General features: G+C 37.9%; 2 protein-coding genes across 2 annotated transcripts; one reads left to right on the top strand and one right to left on the bottom strand.

Moving 5' to 3' along the window:
- The first annotated feature begins 1,231 nt into the window (after positions 1-1,231).
- Positions 1,232-5,840, top strand: LOC118267752 (uncharacterized). Its single transcript, XM_035581928.2, has 4 exons — positions 1,232-1,601; positions 2,410-2,568; positions 4,667-4,841; positions 5,375-5,840. Exons 1-4 carry the CDS (start codon positions 1,515-1,517, stop codon positions 5,536-5,538), a joined length of 585 nt encoding a protein of 194 aa, XP_035437821.2. The 5' UTR covers positions 1,232-1,514; the 3' UTR covers positions 5,539-5,840.
- An 878-nt stretch (positions 5,841-6,718) lies between these two features.
- Positions 6,719-9,878, bottom strand: LOC118267544 (uncharacterized). Its single transcript, XM_035581603.2, has 4 exons — positions 9,575-9,878; positions 9,080-9,247; positions 7,724-7,904; positions 6,719-6,993 (listed from the first exon to the last, which is right to left on the bottom strand). Exons 1-4 carry the CDS (start codon positions 9,659-9,661, stop codon positions 6,839-6,841), a joined length of 591 nt encoding a protein of 196 aa, XP_035437496.1. The 5' UTR covers positions 9,662-9,878; the 3' UTR covers positions 6,719-6,838.
- Between the last annotated feature and the right edge of the window lie 8,509 nt (positions 9,879-18,387).

Here is an 18,387-nt window from a genome sequence, read left to right on the forward strand (position 1 = left end):
TTTTGTTGCTATTTGTCTGTGCAACAATAAACGATACTTTCATTTCCATTTTTCATATATCAACAGATATAAAGTAAGTGATGATTTTTTTTGAAATACGTTATAATATGTAAACGTTCTGGTTTATTTACAACCTTTTTGATAGGCAGCTGCGGATTGCTTAACGTGTTACCGGGGCTCCGGCTCGAAAAGCAGGAGTAGGAACGGGGTGGTTTTTAGTCAGTAACAGTCTGACATTCCCTCTCGCCTCGCCCAAGGCGGGAAAAGTTATAGGATGATTTTCCCAACACACTTAAAAAAACATTTAATAGGCAATGTAACATTTACTGCGGCCCCGCGTTGGCTTTATTTGGTACTGGTTCACCATAAAGAATAAAATGGCAAAAGGTTAAAGGTCAATCAATATAAAAAATAATAAGTTTTAGATAAGTCTGAAGTCAAAGAGTATTTCAGATCAAAGTTGTAGATTTTTACGATTTTTTTTCTAGAAATTACCATTTTAGGAAAAATAAAACTTTAGTGATGTTGTCATGTTGGAAATCCCACAAACATAAAATTCTATAGAATTATGATATAAGCATATTTAAGTCAAAGCGAGATTATCTATACAGGGTCAGGACACTCAGGATGTTGATACAGCGTTGCAGGGAGTAACACAATTTGGTTGTCTGTAAAAATTGGAAAATCAAAGGAAACATAAAATTCTACTACGGAAAATTTACGATACGACAGGTCTTTTATCTCTTAAGGGGTAAGCAGAATTGCACATTATGGCACGTAATGCAATGTAGGTACACCCACTTTTTACCGTTTGTGTTATAACTCCCATGTAATAGGGGGCGAGCCTATTGTCATATACTGGGCATAATTCTAGACTTCGTGCTACCACGGTGAAATTTCCGAAAAACCGAAAAATTACCAGTAATAGTTTACCCGACCCGGGATTTGAACCCGAGATCCCTTGCCCGGCAGTCGCATTTGCGAGCACCCGGCCAACGAGGCAGCTATATCTGATATTCTATTCAAAATACCTGATACTATAATATGTTGTAACGAAGCATAGTTGTAGTCTTGTCATAGGCCAGGAAGACTTATTGCCACAACAACGCCATCTAGGGATCGCAAAATTGTAAACCTTGTACATGTCACTCATACACTTGATTGAAAGGCACCATAAAATGCTAGAGTGGTAATTAAAAGTGTAATTAAACTCATTAACTGCGACATACAATATCATCAGTACAGTTTATTCATAAATGTATTTTTGTTGCTTATCATAATGTGTTTTATCGTTTCGCAGAGTGGCACATACATACACATTTGTTGATGATACCGGCTCTGGGGCGGTTGACTAATAACTTGTAATTAATTCGCAAACCTAATTGCAAAAATAAATATATATTTTACTATATAGCATTTATTTTATTAAGCGCTTTGGATATCATCAAAATAGTGGGGGATTGTGGTGCCTTAGAACATTTTTTTTTTTTAAATAGTGTAGAAAATAAATTATCATGAAAATTGAACTGCCTGTGTGTAAAAGATGCTGTTTCTGTATACCCTTGCGACGAGGGTTGTTAGTGTGGGGATATATTAAATTGGTGAGTCATTTCTATATTTTATGTTGGCATAATACATAAGAGATATTGTTACATAATAGATATAAGTATATATACAAGGTCAAAGTTGTCATACAAGTATCTATGACAGATGTTTAACAAAACATCTAGTTTAACCAGATCTAACCAAGAACTTTTGGTGGTTTTACACATAGGAGATCCGTGCTTCGGCATTAATGGGCTTCTCACGACCTTATATTAAAACAACGCTTGAGTTGTATTTCCCAGTGTGAGTGAGGTTACCGGAAACCTCCTCCACCAATCCCATCCCTAAAAGGCCGGTGACGCACTTGTAACTCCTCTGTTGCTGCGGGCATATGGGCGGCGCCAATGCTTACCATCCGGTGTACCGCCTGCCCGTTTGCCATACACCATTAAAAAAGATACGACTCGGAATATCAGGATGATATTTGGAACAGAGATAGATTATGGTCTATAATAACACATAAGTAGACTATTTTTCGTATAAATAAGTAAAATACTTAAATAAAATAATCAAGTCTAAGTAATAATAAATCCTAGGTTCAAAGGCAGAAGAAGTTAGTAAATCCAAAGTTTAATAATTTCGACATACTATTTTTTTTCAATCATTCTTTCCTTGAGGTATTTATAATTTAAAAAAAAAGGTATCATTATTGAAAGATTATTAAGTCTTTGACTGCCAATAGAAAACTGTTGAAGGGAAATCCTCCGCTAACGTCGGTCACCGGTGACCACCACGGCGTTCAATGTGTTAAGAAACTAGTAGATGTATGTATAGGTTACTAATATATTTTTCTTTTTGTTACAGCTAGCTGATTTATACTTTCTCACAATAATGTCCTACATATTGTTAATCCTAATTGCATTCAGTGCGTATGGACAGGAATTCGCTGGTATGGTCGTTGTCATTGCTGTATTTTTGATTGATTTCGCAATGACTATAGTATTCATCATTGGGGCTCATAAGGTAATTTCTAGTTTATCCTATTTCAAACAAACACGTATCTTTAAGCAGAAGGATCGTTTCTTCTTTTTCGGAAGAGGTTGGCTGATGCATCACACTGACTATTTTCCGTATGTAGTATATTATATATGTAGTATATATTATAAATGATATTTATTTTTGCAAGTTAGCTATAAGATAACACTTTTACGCGTTAATCTTTAAAATAACTAGATGAGTCCGGCATTTCCTATCCAACTAATCTGAAAAGAAATGCCAAAACAAACTCAGAGGTTATAGTCTCTTTTAAAGTCTAAACAAATGAAATAAAGAATAATGTGAGAGAACCGTGCAAGTTGATTCTGTAGTGGTCTTTAAAGAAAAGAAGCATTTTTTCTGCACAATCGAAGGGTTAGACAGGCAGAAAATTCCAATATGTTCACCCAGGTATTTATGTGCATTAGGTTTTTAGGGTTCCGTAGCCAAATGGCAAAAAACGGAACCCTTATAGATTCGTCATGTCTGTCTGTCTGTCTGTCCGTCCGTATGTCACAGCCATTTATTTCCGAAACTGTTGGGCCTACATAGTTGAAACTTTGTAGGATGGTGTATTTCAATAACCGCTATTCGAATTTTGAATAAAAATGAATAAATTTAAAAATTAAAGGGGGCATTCCATACATAGAACTGATTTTTTTTTAGATAGGTCTTTAAAAGAGACATTACGGTTCCTAAAACCAGTTTTCGTCAAAATCAACCGTTTCAAAGTTAGACGCTTCCTAAGTGGAAAAATGAGTGTCCCCCCCTTTAACTTTTAAAATAAGAGAGTGAGAAAACTAAAAAAAAATATATGCTGTAGACTTCAATAGAAACTAACAACGAAAATTGGTTTGAACGAGATATCATTATTAGTTTTTAATAAATAAAACATTTTCAAAAACCGCAAATATAACTTTGTCGTTCATACAAACACTATGTAAAACCAAGTTATTTTACAAATTTTATATTATGTCATCTACTTGCTGCTACGGAACCCTTCATGGGCGAGTCCGACTCGCACTTAGCCGGTTTTTTAAATAAATAAATAATTACTAGGAATTTCTGCTGTGACGTGGGTGCGTTTACAAAGATAAAATTATGTCACATACCAATCACATTCAGTCCCGGGGCAACAATTTGTAGATCACACCAAAAATCGTTCCGCTCGGGAAACAAACACGCGACACGTTGCACGGAAGCCAGTAACTCAGCCACTGCGACAGCTGTGGAAGGTGTTAATTGAAAATTTATCTTTAATTAAAAATCTGAAATAATTTAAAACTTTATCTTAAAATGAGTAATAATTAAACTTTATATTGGCATGACTTGCTGACTGCATTGCAATTGGTTCACCGATTTTTCCAATATAAAATAAGACATTAGATACTAGTACACTCGAATAACAGAAATGGGTCTATTGAAAAGAGTACAGCACAATGAAAGTACAGATGTCGCCACCTCTGCGGGATCATACACATTCCTAAGAACTGACTATACATTTTTAGAGCCCCCGTTTTTTAAATTTTGACATACCGATATAATGACATGCTGATTTTTTAAGACATGCTGAGTTTTTAATAGACACGCTGATTTTTGGTTATGACATGTTGAGTTTTAATGACATGTTGATTAGTGACATACTGATTTATTTATTATTTGAATGACCTTCTAACCCTTTCGGCCAAACACAGATTATGGCCAACCCACTTAGTTTTAGTCACTTAATCCAGAACCAGTAGTGGACGGCCACTCGTAACATTAATTTCAACTCTTAAGTAAAATAAGTTGATTTATAATAGAACTTATGATTGTTTATATTAAGCGTAATTTGTATTTGATATACAAACTCCCCTATTTTATCCCTCTGGGTAAAATATTTAAAATCCTTCCTTAGCGGATGCCTACGTTATAACATCTACCCGCATGCCAAACTTGAGCCCGATCCGTTTAGTGGTTTGGGCTGTTAGTGGATAAATTACTATGTCAGTCAGTCAGTCACCTTTGAGTTATATAAAATAATATTTACATAGACATGTTTTATTTTTACTTGCATTAACTAACACTGAAATTTTGTGTATTCCAGAAAATCGTGAAGTATATGAGATTATTCTACTTCTTGAGTATAGCGATGTTGGCACTGACGCTGCTGTTGGTGATCATACACATCTGCCTACTGTCAAACTACCCTTGGTTCAGATCCCGTACTGATGCTTTGGAGTACGGCATCAAGGTCTACTCTAGTTACTTCTTTGTAATAGGTAAGGTTTTTTGGTTATAATTGTTATATCTTCTGTAATATAAAAATAAGTCAGGTTTTTCTTCCTGACGCTATCTCCAGAGGTGCACAAACCGATTTCCACGGTTCATACGATTCGTTGGAAAGCTCTCAGGCTCATGAGGTTTATAGCGAAGAAAATTCAGAAAAAAATACCTTCCCTGGACGAAACAGGAGTTCAGCCATTTGCTAGTTTTAGCGAATCGTTATTGAACAGCATTAGTTGAGATATTTTAATACAATCCTAGATGCTCGGAAAATTCGTACGCTTCGACTGGTTTGTTTTCAGTCCTTTTAATCTTTCCGTGGACTTACCATGGACTTACTGTGGACCACAAATAATTCAAGACAGAGACAGAGACAGAGACAGAGACAGAGACAGAGACAGAGACAGAGACAGAGACAGAGACAGAGACAGAGACAGAGTAACATTCACCTTTCACTGATTATGTTCTCAGTCCAATATGATGGGGGGTGAGTCTACTACCACTAAATATCCTCTTTCTTTCATTTCAGTGGTCCAGATCTACTTCATATTTTTATTAAGGAGCGAGATTATCAAGCTGAAGAATAGCTGCAAGTTCAGGTTCGTGAACAATACTGCTGAGGCTCTTTGCTCCATGGAGTGTGAGCCTCAAGGAGTACCAGCTGTTGTGGAAGCAGCTGAAGAAGCCCAGTGAAGACTGAAACATGTACTTATAGTTCATCGTCATCATCACATCGGCTGCAAGACATCTCCTGAACATAGGCCTCTCCCAATGAAGTTCTTTCCTTCCAGATAGGACTGGTGGAAGTCTCTTGCCTCCAGAGGCTTTCGGTGACCTTCATCAGGTCGACTGTCGGGGTGGGTGTTGTCGTCTCCATTTCAGTACTGCATTGTATAGTTGTGTGCTTGTGTGTTTATGTGTGCGTGTGTGTGTAAAGAATGCTCACGACTGTCTGATTATTATTTATTTTGTGATTAAATAGCATATGTTACCTACTTGTGTGTTTTTTATCGTATCTATATCTAGTAGTAGATTGCTTTGTGCAGTATATTTGTAAATATATTGTGAGATGATGTTGGCGGTGTGCCCTGCGTGGGCTGACCACCACCGTGCCTTCAGAGATGTGGTCGGCGATGGCGATTTATTCTCAGAATACCCTTTATAAGTATATGAGGTGAGAAAGGCACATTCACAAGGTAGATTTAGGAATAACAAGCATGTGAAAATCGAAGCTACACTGTATAGCTCAACATTAAGTAGGTACCTATTCTGTACTTATAGTTATTATCAATCATCATAATTACAATTAATGTGTACGCCAATGAAACTAAAAGTTAAAAAAATAAGTCGCAGTAGATTTATCACGATTTTATTATATTTCACGACTTTCATTTGGTTATAATTACTTATAAGTAATTTAATAAAGTCGTTTCAGTCAAATAATTTGTTGATGTTATTAATCTATTAAATCCATCGTACATTTTATAGAGTCAGGGAATTATAAATTTAAATTACATTGTGCTATAAGTGAACAATATATATTTAATAATTTTGTGCGTTTGATAAATATTCGTTAACTAACTGTACTGGTAATATGACCAATTTTGTGACTGCTGAATTGGGCCTCCAGTAAACTCACTCACACAACAAAACACAACGCAAGCGTTGTTTTACGTCGGTTTTCTGAGAGGCTGTGGTAACACTCCCTTTTGTGCCGAAGCATGGTTCTCCCACACTTAATGTAAATATGTATTTTGAAATCAAGACTTTAAAAATCGTCTTCCAGGTCCAAGGACCAAGACCAAAGCCTGAACTCTATCGAGCCTGATTACCTTTTTTACATTTGTCACGAAAACAAATTAAACAAAACAAATACCTTTTACTTAAAACTTAACTTTATTTCGGACAACACAAGAATTATTTTGGTATAAACACCCAACTATATTAATATCACAAAGTGGTGGTTCGCGTTACTTGAGTCGTAACTGTATTTCTATTGGATTCTTCCTTCTTCATTATTGAGACCGATTTCAGTGCATTTCAGTGTGCATTCGCCTTCAGACGCGAGGTTTACGAATCTGAATTCGCAATTACTTCTGAGCTTAATAATCTCGCTTCGGACTAGCAGCAGGAAGTATATCTGTATCACTGGAAACAAAGAAAATATTGAAATTAAGATCATTTTCAGTTTTCTTTTTATTATGTCTCTATGGTGTTAGTTATCACGGTTTTCTCACGTATATTAATGGACTAAAGTTCTACTAGTTTCGAATCACAATCTCTTCATCATAAGTAGATTTCATCGGTAGGCTGCGCGACGTCGCCGCGTTTACGCACGCTGCTCATGATGAAGAGTTCCTTTATAACTCAAAACTAGTAGAGCTTTTTTTCCATTAATTTAGTGACTAAAACGTGGTTTTATGTTAGTTTAGTAAGTATGTCTCACGATTGTTATTATAAAAATACAATTAAGGGTGGTGCTACATTCTCTATGTGCATCGTTACCTTTAGATATTAATGTGTATAGTTATATCGTTATAATTAGATTGTGTCTTTCTTATTTCTACTTCTGAGTAACACAACAATCCTGATGTTAAATTAATTTATCGTGAAAAAAATATCATCGAAGTCCAAACTCGTCACCTTACATGTCGCTTCATGCCACCATATTAATTCTTCCCAATCTTCCTAATCCCCGATTCCCCAACAACCCTTAAATTCCTAACCCCCAAAAGGCCGGCAACGCATTTTTAACGCCTCTGGTGTTACAAGTGTCCATGGGCGGCGGCGATAACTTACCATCAGGTGATCCGTCTGTTCCTTTACCGGCTTATACCATAAAAAATATTATAGGTGCAGCAGAAATAACTATACTTACAAACTTGAGCGATAAAACTGGCCATATCAGCCAATATGACCCAAAAGAAGAATGAGAGGTCAAATGAGGTCATCTTGAATATCATCACGGTGTGCACGCTGGAGGTGGTGCCCAGCAGTATCGTCAGCACACACAGCACTATGCTGTACACGTAGTACGACTTCAACAGTCTTACGTCTTTCTGGAAATTTAAGAAAACATACTTTGATAATAATTTGCTAGCATCGGATAAGAAGTTTATTTGGAAAAATGGCCTATTTTCATCAGGGTGTACCACAAAATTTCTCATTATAAATACGTCAATCCTACGCGCACTAACACGCGCCCTGTTTGTGAGTGCTTTCCAAACGACACCAAAATTAATTTTAATGTAATCTCTCTCACACAGTGAAACAAAACACAAGCGTCATTTTATGTCAGTTCTTTCTCGAGGCCGTGGTATCACTCCAGTCGAGCCAGCTCATCTGTGCCAAAGTATGACTCATGAGAAAATATGTTATTTACAATCAGAAGATAATTCTTATTTAAGGAAATTACCGGGTAAATGAGCAGACGGATCGTCTCATGGTAAGCAATCGGCGCCGCCCAATGACACCCGAATCACCATTGGTGTTACAAGTGCGTTACCGACCTTATGGGGGTTAGGAAATTAAGGGTTGTTATAGGGGATAATTAATTTATTTTAGTAGTGTCTACTTAGATAATTCCTTTTCTAATGACATGAATGATGAGAACGCTGTATTATCACCAACAAGAACATTAGATGTTGACACAAGAAGATACTACTCTGACCTCTCGATAACTCGGTTTACTTGAATCTACATTATCATTGAATTTACCCACTTTGTTTATGTATTGGATTTTTATTTTACGTTTATTTCGCGGTTACCAATCAAGCCTAGTCCAAATATTATAAAAATATGGCTTTGTTAAAAGCATACAATGTAGTATAACAATAACTACTGTAACCTTAACTGCAGACTTTAAGTGTGGGAGAGCCATGCTCTGACACGAATGGGCCGGCTCGACTAGAGTGATACCACGGCCTTATTTCTATGAGGCCGTGGTATCCGACGTGAAACAACGCTTGCTTGTTTTGTTGTGTGAGTGAGGTTACCGGAGGCCCAATTATCAATCCAAATCCCTGATTCCTCAAGAACCCTTAAATTCCTAACCCCTCGAAGGCAACGCACTTGTAACGTCTCTGGTGTTTCGAGTGTCCATGGCAGCGATTGCTTACCATCAGGTGATACGTCTGTCTTGTCTGGCTATACATTAACATCTTTATACGTTCTTTAAAAAGGAATGACGTTATGTTATGTTATGTAAAATATAATAATAGTATGTTTTACTCACCTTATGTCCTCCTAATATAAATAAAAAGTTAAGTACAAAGTCAGTCAGCGTGCTCAGTAGTAGAATCCCTACAACTATTATTGATCCCAGTTCTCTGTAACTATCTTCTGCTGTCACTAACCCTACAAATCCAATTGTGAGGCCCACTAGAAACATTCCTGATATCACCTGAAAAGAAAAGAAAAATCTTAGAAATAATTTATACATATTTCTTAAATGACACACGTTGCCGTGTTTACTGTGCGACACTCTTCATGTCGTTTATCCTGTAATATTACTCAAGATTATGAGCCCCCAGAGTAGCTTGAAACTAGTCGAGTTACCCCGTAAAGTAGTTACTTGAGGAAGTACAATTCACAATTTTCCGATTAATTTAATTGTACAATTTTCACGATGAATGAATTCTGGTCATCCGTGGTTATGGCGCTTGCAACAGTGGTAAAGTTCTAATGATAGTGTATAAAGATTTCCACAAAAATATGAAAAAGTACTTACGAATCGGAAATATCCCCATGATAACAAGCCATAGCGTAGAGGCAGACAGAAACAACATCTTCTACACGTAGGAAGTTCTGTACGCATTTTGTATAAATTAAAATCTATTAAATAAACAGAAACTAATTTCTAAAGTCTGTGTCTGAGCACAAATCTCGAAAACTGCTGCAACAAATCTGAAGAAATTTCTTTTATAAATAAATTAAACTTGCACTATCACTTTTATTACTATGTTATTATGATTTATTTTTAAATACACGCGGTATCAACCTGTAAGGTTCACAGCAGACTAGATACTGACCAGTAAAGTCAGATATATAAACGGTTTTGTATTAAAATTGCTGATAATGATTTGTAAATACACAAATCGTATCAATAATCATTAAAACAACTACATTAGAGTCGGTTTTTAGCTAATTAAATTCCCAGTAAATGAGATAATTGTAAATTATGTTTAATTAGGAAGTAGCGTGTTATTTTTAGTAAAATTCATAACAACAACACATAGATTAAAGTATAAAGAGTGCAGAATTAGTACGTGTTTATTATAATATTTATTTATGATTCGGGAATTGCTGGAATAATTTTAATGATATTTGATTTATGTATTGGATTGTATTGTATTGGATTTTAAATCTCCAATGACTACCACATAATTATTACAAAAAGAATTGGTGCAGAAGTTTATCTAAGTCGATGGGTCCTACGTATATGGGCCAAACTAACAATTTAGCCATTTTGAGATTTTAATGGTTGTTGAGTATCAAGCTCCAGGTGTGCTGCTGGTGGTCTTGACTAAGAATAAAACTGCTTGGATTCGATAATCTTAAGGACTGTATTAGGTGAAGGTACAATAATTAGACGACCGACATTATGTGCGTGCGCGCAAGGTGTTGATGAGCGAGTGATAGGTGGAGGGGACGTCTGATGCGTTGTATGGTGGTGGCCCGATGTGACGTCAGGAACATATTCCCCGCGTTGAAGAGCTGACAGATCTTCAAGATGATGCTGAGGAGACTGGAAGCGGGCATATGTTGTTGTATGCCCGTGTAATGATGCCCTTCTTCGTCAGGATATCGGCGACTCGACAATGCCCGTCAGAGCCAGTCTTCACTGCGACCACTCTGCCCAGCAGCCATAGAAGAGGAGGAAGATTGGCGTTTCTCACCAAGACCATGGTGCCTGTCTTAAGCTCTTGCCCAGCTGTCTGCCATTTGGTCTTCTGCTGAAGGAGAGACACGTACTCATTAGAGAAACGCTGCCAAAAATGTTGCCGTAATTTCTCGATTCGATCGAAGCGTTGTAGCCGCTGGATGTTGACGTCCGTGATTTGAGGACGAGGAACTGACGTGAGTGGTCGTCCGATAAGAAAATGTGAAGGAGAAAGATAACAAAGATCTGAAGGATCAGTGGATAAAGGCGTTAAAGGTCTGGAATTTAAAATAGCCTCTATCTGGATCAGACATGTTGAGAGCTCTTCATAAGTTAAATGAGTTAAGCTCATAACCCTACGCAATAAATGTTTGGTGGACTTTACTGCACTTTCCCATATCCCACCAAAGTGTGGGCTGTAGGCAGGTATAAATTTAAATTCGATGTCCTTGCCCGCAAGATCCGACTCTATATCGCTAGTTGAAGCCTTTAAGAAGCGTGAAAGCTCATTGAAAGCTCCCACAAACGTAGTGCCGTTGTCGGAGTACACACGTTGAGGCTTGCCCCGACGACTAATGAATCGGCTGAAGGCCGCAAGAAAGGCTTCTTTGGTGAGGTCGGAGACTAGCTCCAGATGCACGGCTCTGACTGCAAAGCACACAAAAACACAAATATAAGACTTAATCAGCTTGCATCCCCTGCCCCTACGGTCGGCTATCAGCACTGGCCCAGCATAGTCAAGCCCTGTGTTCAAAAAAGGGTACTCTAGACTAGTCCTATCGCTTGGTAGGTTGCCCATGATGACCTGAATAGGCTGAGCTTTGAAGCGAGTGCAGCGAACGCAGTTACGTACTACATGCTTAGCTAAGTTTCTGCCTGCGAGCGGCCAGTAGGTAAGTCTAATGTGAGCTAAAAGTAATTGTGGCCCTGCGTGGAACAGTGTTTTATGCTCTCGTTCGAAGATTATTTTTGTTAAATGATGTTTGCTACATAAAAGGAAGGGATGTTTAACATTGTAACTATAGTTAGAGTTGTTTAGACGTCCACCTACGCGTATTAAGTTGTCTGAATCAATGAACGGAGAAAGACTTATCAAACGATTTTTTTTATGTAAGGCCTGATTATTTTTAAGACATGAATATTCCTCAGGAAACATTTCCTGTTGAGAAATCTGTAATATAAAGTTATGTGATGATTGTAATTCTGATAATGTTAAATAAGATGATTTTTTATTATTTTTGTTTTGACAATTGTAAATAAATCTCTGTATGTATGCAACTATTCTTATGAGTGATGTAAATGATGATTTTTTATGAATTAAATTTGAAAATATGTCGTAATTTTGTTTATGTGTGCCAGTACTTGTATGTAAAGATGTTTGTGGTGAAATGTGAATTTGTGTATTGGGTGATTTAGGAAATTTGATTTCTTTGTGATTTAATAAATTGGGACCCGACCACCAAAGAGTGGAAGCGCTGATGGAATCAGCCTTCACCCCTCGAGATGCGAGATCAGCAGGGTTGCTCTTGGAAGGCACATAGCTCCACGTCTGTCCGGTCGTAGCTTCTTGGATTTCACTCACTCTATTGCGTACGAATTGATCGAGCTGACTTGGCAATGTAGACAGCCATCCAAGCACGATCGTCGAGTCACACCAAAAGAAACAGTGGTTAAACTCTAGAGTAAGTGATTTACGTACCTTCAGAAAAAGTCTTGTGCCAAGTAAAGCACCACACAACTCCAACCTTGGTATGGTTGTGGGCTTTATAGGGGCGACCTTATTCTTGGAAGCTAAAAGGCGAACGCAAACTTTTCCATCATGTGTTACCGTTCTGACATAAATACACGCACCATAGGCGCGTTCTGAAGCGTCTGTAAAGGTATGTAGCTCCACCAAACGAGCATTGCTACAAGATACCCAACGAGGTATATGAATTGAGTTGAGAGCTGTGAGTGACTGGGTGAATTCAAGGAATTGAGATTTTATTTCTATTGGTACTTCGTCGTCCCAGTTACATTTGAGTATCCACAGCTGCTGCAGCATAAGTTTAGCCTGAACTATGCATGGCCCGACGAGGCCAATTGGATCAAACACCTGACTTATCAATGACAAAATGTTACGTTTAGTAATTTTGGAAATGGGTTTTAAATTAATAGAAAAGAATAATGTATCTGATTTGCAATCCCAATGTAGCCCGAGAGTTTTGCTGGGTGTATCATTTAAATTTAATGTTTTATTTTGATTTTCTTGTTTTATGTTAGTGACAGCCTCTAATATTGTTGGACTATTCGATTGCCACTTTCTAAGCTGAAATTTGGCGGACTGGAGAGTACTTACTACCCCGTGACATAAATTTATGACTGACTCAATCGAGTCGCCACCACTTAAATAGTCGTCAACGTAAAAATCACGTCTGATGGACTGACTAACCTCTGGATCTGTACATTGATCTGCAAGTGAAACTAGGCATTTTGTGGCCAAGTACGGAGCTGAAGCTGTGCCGTATGTCACTGTATTCAGTGCATAGGTCTTCAAAGGGTCTGAAGAGTTAAATCTGAAAACAATTTGTTGTAACGGGCGCTGAGATGGTTCAACTAAAATAGCTCTATACATTTTTTCAATGTCGCCTGTTACAACAAATTTGTGTTGCCTGTATCTTAAGAGAATGGAAAGCAGATCCTCCTGTACGGTTGGACCTACCATCTGAATATCATTAAAGGACTTGCCCGAGGTGCTGGAGGCGGAAGCATCGTAAACTACGCGAAGCTTTGTAGTAGAACTCGACTCGCGTACGACACCATGATGAGGCATGAAATAATTAATTTCTGAATTATTTGATTTTGAATATTCTGACATGTGATGAAGATCAATATATTCTTGCATGAATTGCATGTATCTGTTTTTAAATATGGAGTCTCGCTCAAACCTACGCTCTAGGGAGAGAAAACGACGCTTGGCCATCGCGTAAGAGTCACCTAAGCACTCGAGCGAGTCCTTCAATGGAATGGTGACAACGAATTGACCATGCGCATCTCGACGTGTGGTCTCTTGAAAAAGTTTTTCACAAGCCTGTTCCTCTGAGGAGAAACAGTTAGCAGACGACACCGTATCAAGTTCCCAGAAGCGAGTCAGCTGATCAGACTCCTCGTGTGATAAAAAGTGACAAATAGAAGGTTGTGTATGAAGACGAGACCGACTGACGCGGCCCGAAATAAGCCAACCTAGTTTTGATGACTGTAATCTAGGTTGATTATTGCCTAAATTAATAGTCTTGGAACCTAAGACGTCCCAGAATATCTCAGCGCCTACTAGTATGTCGATGGTGGTAGGCACATTGAAAGATGGATCTGCTAATCGAATGCCTGGCGGGATGGTAATATGCCTTTTATCTACATAAGAGCCAGGCAGCGACTGTGTGATATTTGGTAAAACAAAACAGTTTACTTTCGCCTGATAGCCACCATCATAAGACCGCAAATTAAGACTGCAGCTTTCTGAGGTACTGGAAAGTTGACCGTTAATACCTGAGACTGTGGACCTAGTGCTGTGTTTTACCAAGCCGAGCTTCTCGCAGAGCTCTTGGGTGATGAAGTTGGAGGTACTGCCGTTGTCCAGCAGCAATCTGACAGTATGAAGCTCTCCGTTGACATCTGCTACCTTTGCCAAGGCTGTGGAAAGCAAAATATGAACCTGATTAGGTTCTGAAGGTAATACGACGTTAGTGGACAAAACAATGTTTTCCCCTGTATGTTGTTCTGATGTGTCCCTATGCAAAAGGGTGTTATGTTTGATTTTGCAGTATTTGCAATGCGAGAGACTGCAACGTTTCTCTGTATGACCTGGTCGAAGGCAGTTCATACAGACATTGCTTTCTGATGCCTTTTTGATGCGTGCTTCTATGTCAAGTTTTCTAAAAGGCTGACAACTGAATAAAAAGTGATTTTGTGAACACATAGGACATGTAATATTGTTTATATTGTGATTGTTTCTTGTTTTTGTTGTTGTGAGGAAGTTTTTATTTTTGTTGTGTTCGTTAGTGTTTTTTGTGAATGTTGTTGTTGATGTATTTTTATGATAATTTAATGACTCGAGTAAATCAGCTCTGTTTGTTAAAAATTTTATGTAATCTTTTAAGCTTGAAATGTTATCTAATTTATTTTTAAATTCTTCCCACTCCCTTCGTGTAACCTTGTCAAGTTTTTCTGACATCATGTAAATTACAAGGGTCTCCCCTAGACCGCCTTGTTCTGAAGGTTGTCTTAAGGTGGATAAAGCCCGAAGATTTTTATTAATGACGTCGATCATGTTCCGTAATGATTGATAGGATTCGTGTTGAATTGGTTCAAACTTAAATAAGGCCTGCACATGATTGTTAATAAGTAATCTTTCATTGTCGTACCTTTCGGATAATAATTGCCAAGCTGTACTATAGTTATCCGCTGTGAAATCAATATTTTTTATTACTAAAGAAGCGCTGTTGGTTAAAGCAGCACGCAAATAATGAAACTTATTTATGTTTTGTATGCTATCATTATTATGAATGAGAGAAAGATACGTATCTCGAAATTCAAGCCAGTGCTGATAGTCCCCGTTGAAGTGAGGCAAGTCTATCTTCGGCAGCCGAACGAAGTCGTGCTTGCAGCCAGAGCCGTGGCGCAGGGAGTCATCGATGGAGGTGGCAGGCGCGAGCGCGGGCGAGGAGGCGCGCGCAGAGGCGAAGATCGCCCCCGCGCGAGCCACCAGCGCGTAGTACTGCGACTCGAACTGCTCCCTTTCTTGATACGCTTCATCCACATCCTCCGACAACAGCTCCAACTCTGTCTGTAACACGTCGAATTCCTTGAATAAAGATTCCATTGTGTTAAGACGGTTTTTTAATTCCGCTTTTTGAAAATGATCTAAATCATTTCCCGTGCTAGGTAATAGCCTTAAAAAGTTGCTAAAATGCGTTAGCTTTGCTTTGTAGCTACCACGCCTCTTTATAAGCTCACGTGCTTTTGCATCAGACATAATGACTAGGTAGATAGGTCGTAAGCGCAAAGCAAAAGCGGCGAAGTAAAATCAAAGCTTGCAAGCAAAGACAAAGAACAAAATATAATGTTGGTTCAATTATAATAAGTATTTTGCGTAAACAGCTGGCAAGGCTTACGGTAAAATAAACTGATAACGTTGATGAGCCGATGAGTCACCGGTGCAATGCGATCAATATCGAATAAAAAATATAAAATCACTAATGAGCTTGTTTACGCGTTTAGCAAACACGTGTGGTTAGCGAGCAAAGGAATGTTATAAAAACTACGTACTCGTAGATATTAAATATGAAGAATGAAGATTAAATAGTTATGGAACTTTCCACTGTGTAGGTAAGCTATGTATGAAGAGATCAATGTAAGCCTGATCCGTATAGCACTATCTTAAAATTCCTGGATAAAATAGGCAAATAGAAAGGAAAGTAGAAAGGAATAATGGAACGGACTCACTCAGTACACTGTCCTTCTGGGTAGACTATCCTTCGAGTATCCTCTACGGCGAAGGCAACCACGTTGTACGGACAGTCCAAAGTCCACAGGAGGTGCGTGCGTAGCACAAAAAATCGGCGATCTTCTTTAGCTCGAAGGACCATATGTTGAGTATCAAGCTCCAGGTGTGCTGCTGGTGGTCTTGACTAGGAATAAAACTGCTTGGATTCGATAATCTTAAGGACTGTATTAGGTGAAGGTACAATAATTAGACGACCGACATTATGTGCGTGCGCGCAAGGTGTTGATGAGCGAGTGATAGGTGGAGGGGACGTCTGATGCGTTGTATGGTGGTGGCCCGATGTGACGTCAGGAACAATGGTAAACGCATCTTAAAGATGTAATTAATTATGTGAGCTATTAAAAAAAAGAGATTTCTGCATAGAAACATGATTTTTTATTACAGTATAACGGCATATGTAACATGAATTTTAACGTACAAGGTCCTAAGAGTAGTTCGAGACTTATACGTGGGGAGTTCCCGCGCGTTTGTGTCGTAGTTTGGACCAATCGGCCAATTTGACACTACCAACGGCCGCAATGTGATGAATACAAAAATTGAAATTTTGTTGTTTGATTAATTATTTGTTTTATAAATAAATTATCTGAAATATCACGAGTTCTTAGGATGAACGGCCAATGTGGCATATTGGCCGTTTTACGTGTTTTATTCTAAAAAACATACACTTACGCCCTACAGTATTTTTTTATTTTTGGCCTGTTAATGTGTATAGCAAGGGTTGAAATATTATTGGAACTACTATTATTATTAGTTACGTTATTATTAACTTTATTTAACTTACTTTGTTTACAATATTACGGTATTATCTTACATTGATTTATTTTGTCTGCAGCTCCTTTGCCATTTGGTGCCAAGTGAGATATTCACAAACTGCAGTTTAAGTCTGCTCAATGATATATTTGAAAATGATTCACTTCAACAAGAAAAACAAAATGATACATTAGAAAATTCTACTTTGCTCGACTCTGATAATATGTTAATTTGTAATAGTCAACTACCTCAACGCAATGAAAAGTGTAGCACCTACCCACAGTGACAAAACAATTCTGATTTATATTTAAACTGTGTTTTAGTAACAGAAAGAAATCATAACAATTATGAGCCCATAGCTTCACCCACATAATAATCTGTCACACATGGCACATAGCTGTTAGTTCATCAATCATAATAACACATAATAATCTGTCAAGCGAAAAAGTTTTTGAATTTTAAATCGAACATCATAGTGAAGAATTCAGTAAAAAAAAGATCTGTTGTCGAATTACGATACGCGCGATGTTGATGATGCGACCCCAATGCCATCGTCAAATCTTAGTTCTTTCGGTGAAGAAGAACCTATTCCTTCAGTGTTATCATTGTTATCAGATGCAACTGCATCGTCCCCCGTTTCACAGTATTACTCATCAAGTAATGCTTGCATGATTGCCCAACGCTCAAAAAAGGAAAATTTACTAAAAGAAGAGATAATGGAAGATTAAAAGAAAAAAAAAATGTAATGAATGGATAGATTCGAAGAGAAAAAGACTTAAAAATACTGGAAAAGCGTATAACAGTGGAAATGGAAAATTAAGAGATGAGAAACAAATAGGTGGACCATGTCAGAGTACATGTAAACTAAAGTGTTTCGAAAAACTTGATGGGGACGCAAGGAGTGCTATATTCCATCAATTTTGGAGTAAGAATAAATAAAAAAAGATCGGTTACCCAGGTTGTCTCACGAAGGTCATACACATATGCACGAAGATGCTATTGAAAATCATATTAAAATCTTAGATCAGCCAGTACGAACAAGAAGGCAAATTGCCGATAGACCTACAGATATTCCTCTGCAACTATGTTACAATCAGCTGTTACCAATACAACCTTCCAAGAAGAAAGACTTGCTTGATTTATGTCGAAAAAATATTATCCCACTTGTATTTGTGTCAGCTTGGAATTGTCATGCTCATTCAAAGGTCTCATTGGCGGTGCCACGGGCATTGGATCGCTCGATTCCCTGCAACATGGTTGAGTTGGGCTGTGCTGGTGTACGTGTCATGTTCGTTAACGGGCGCTGTCAACTGAGACTGGTCAGCTCCAGACTGCATTAAGTTTGTTGTCCTCTAGTTTATTTTCTTTT

Source organism: Spodoptera frugiperda, chromosome 6, assembly GCF_023101765.2.
Source record: "Spodoptera frugiperda isolate SF20-4 chromosome 6, AGI-APGP_CSIRO_Sfru_2.0, whole genome shotgun sequence".
In the NCBI taxonomy this organism is placed as follows: Eukaryota; Metazoa; Arthropoda; class Insecta; order Lepidoptera; family Noctuidae; genus Spodoptera; species Spodoptera frugiperda.

Excerpts from the sequence above, each read along its gene's own strand:
- LOC118267544 (XM_035581603.2), bottom strand. The coding sequence starts at position 9,661 with ATGCGTACAGAACTTCCTACGTGTAGAAGATGTTGTTTCTGTCTGCCT. Across the intron at positions 7,905-9,079 it reads TTATATTAGGAGGACATAAG|AAAGACGTAAGACTGTTGAA; the intron begins GTGAGTAAAACA and ends TTAAATTTCCAG. Across the intron at positions 6,994-7,723 it reads CAGTTTTATCGCTCAAGTTT|TGATACAGATATACTTCCTG; the intron begins GTAAGTATAGTT and ends CTTTGTTTCCAG.
- LOC118267752 (XM_035581928.2), top strand. The coding sequence starts at position 1,515 with ATGAAAATTGAACTGCCTGTGTGTAAAAGATGCTGTTTCTGTATACCC. Across the intron at positions 1,602-2,409 it reads TGTGGGGATATATTAAATTG|CTAGCTGATTTATACTTTCT; the intron begins GTGAGTCATTTC and ends TTTTTGTTACAG. Across the intron at positions 4,842-5,374 it reads TAGTTACTTCTTTGTAATAG|TGGTCCAGATCTACTTCATA; the intron begins GTAAGGTTTTTT and ends CTTTCATTTCAG.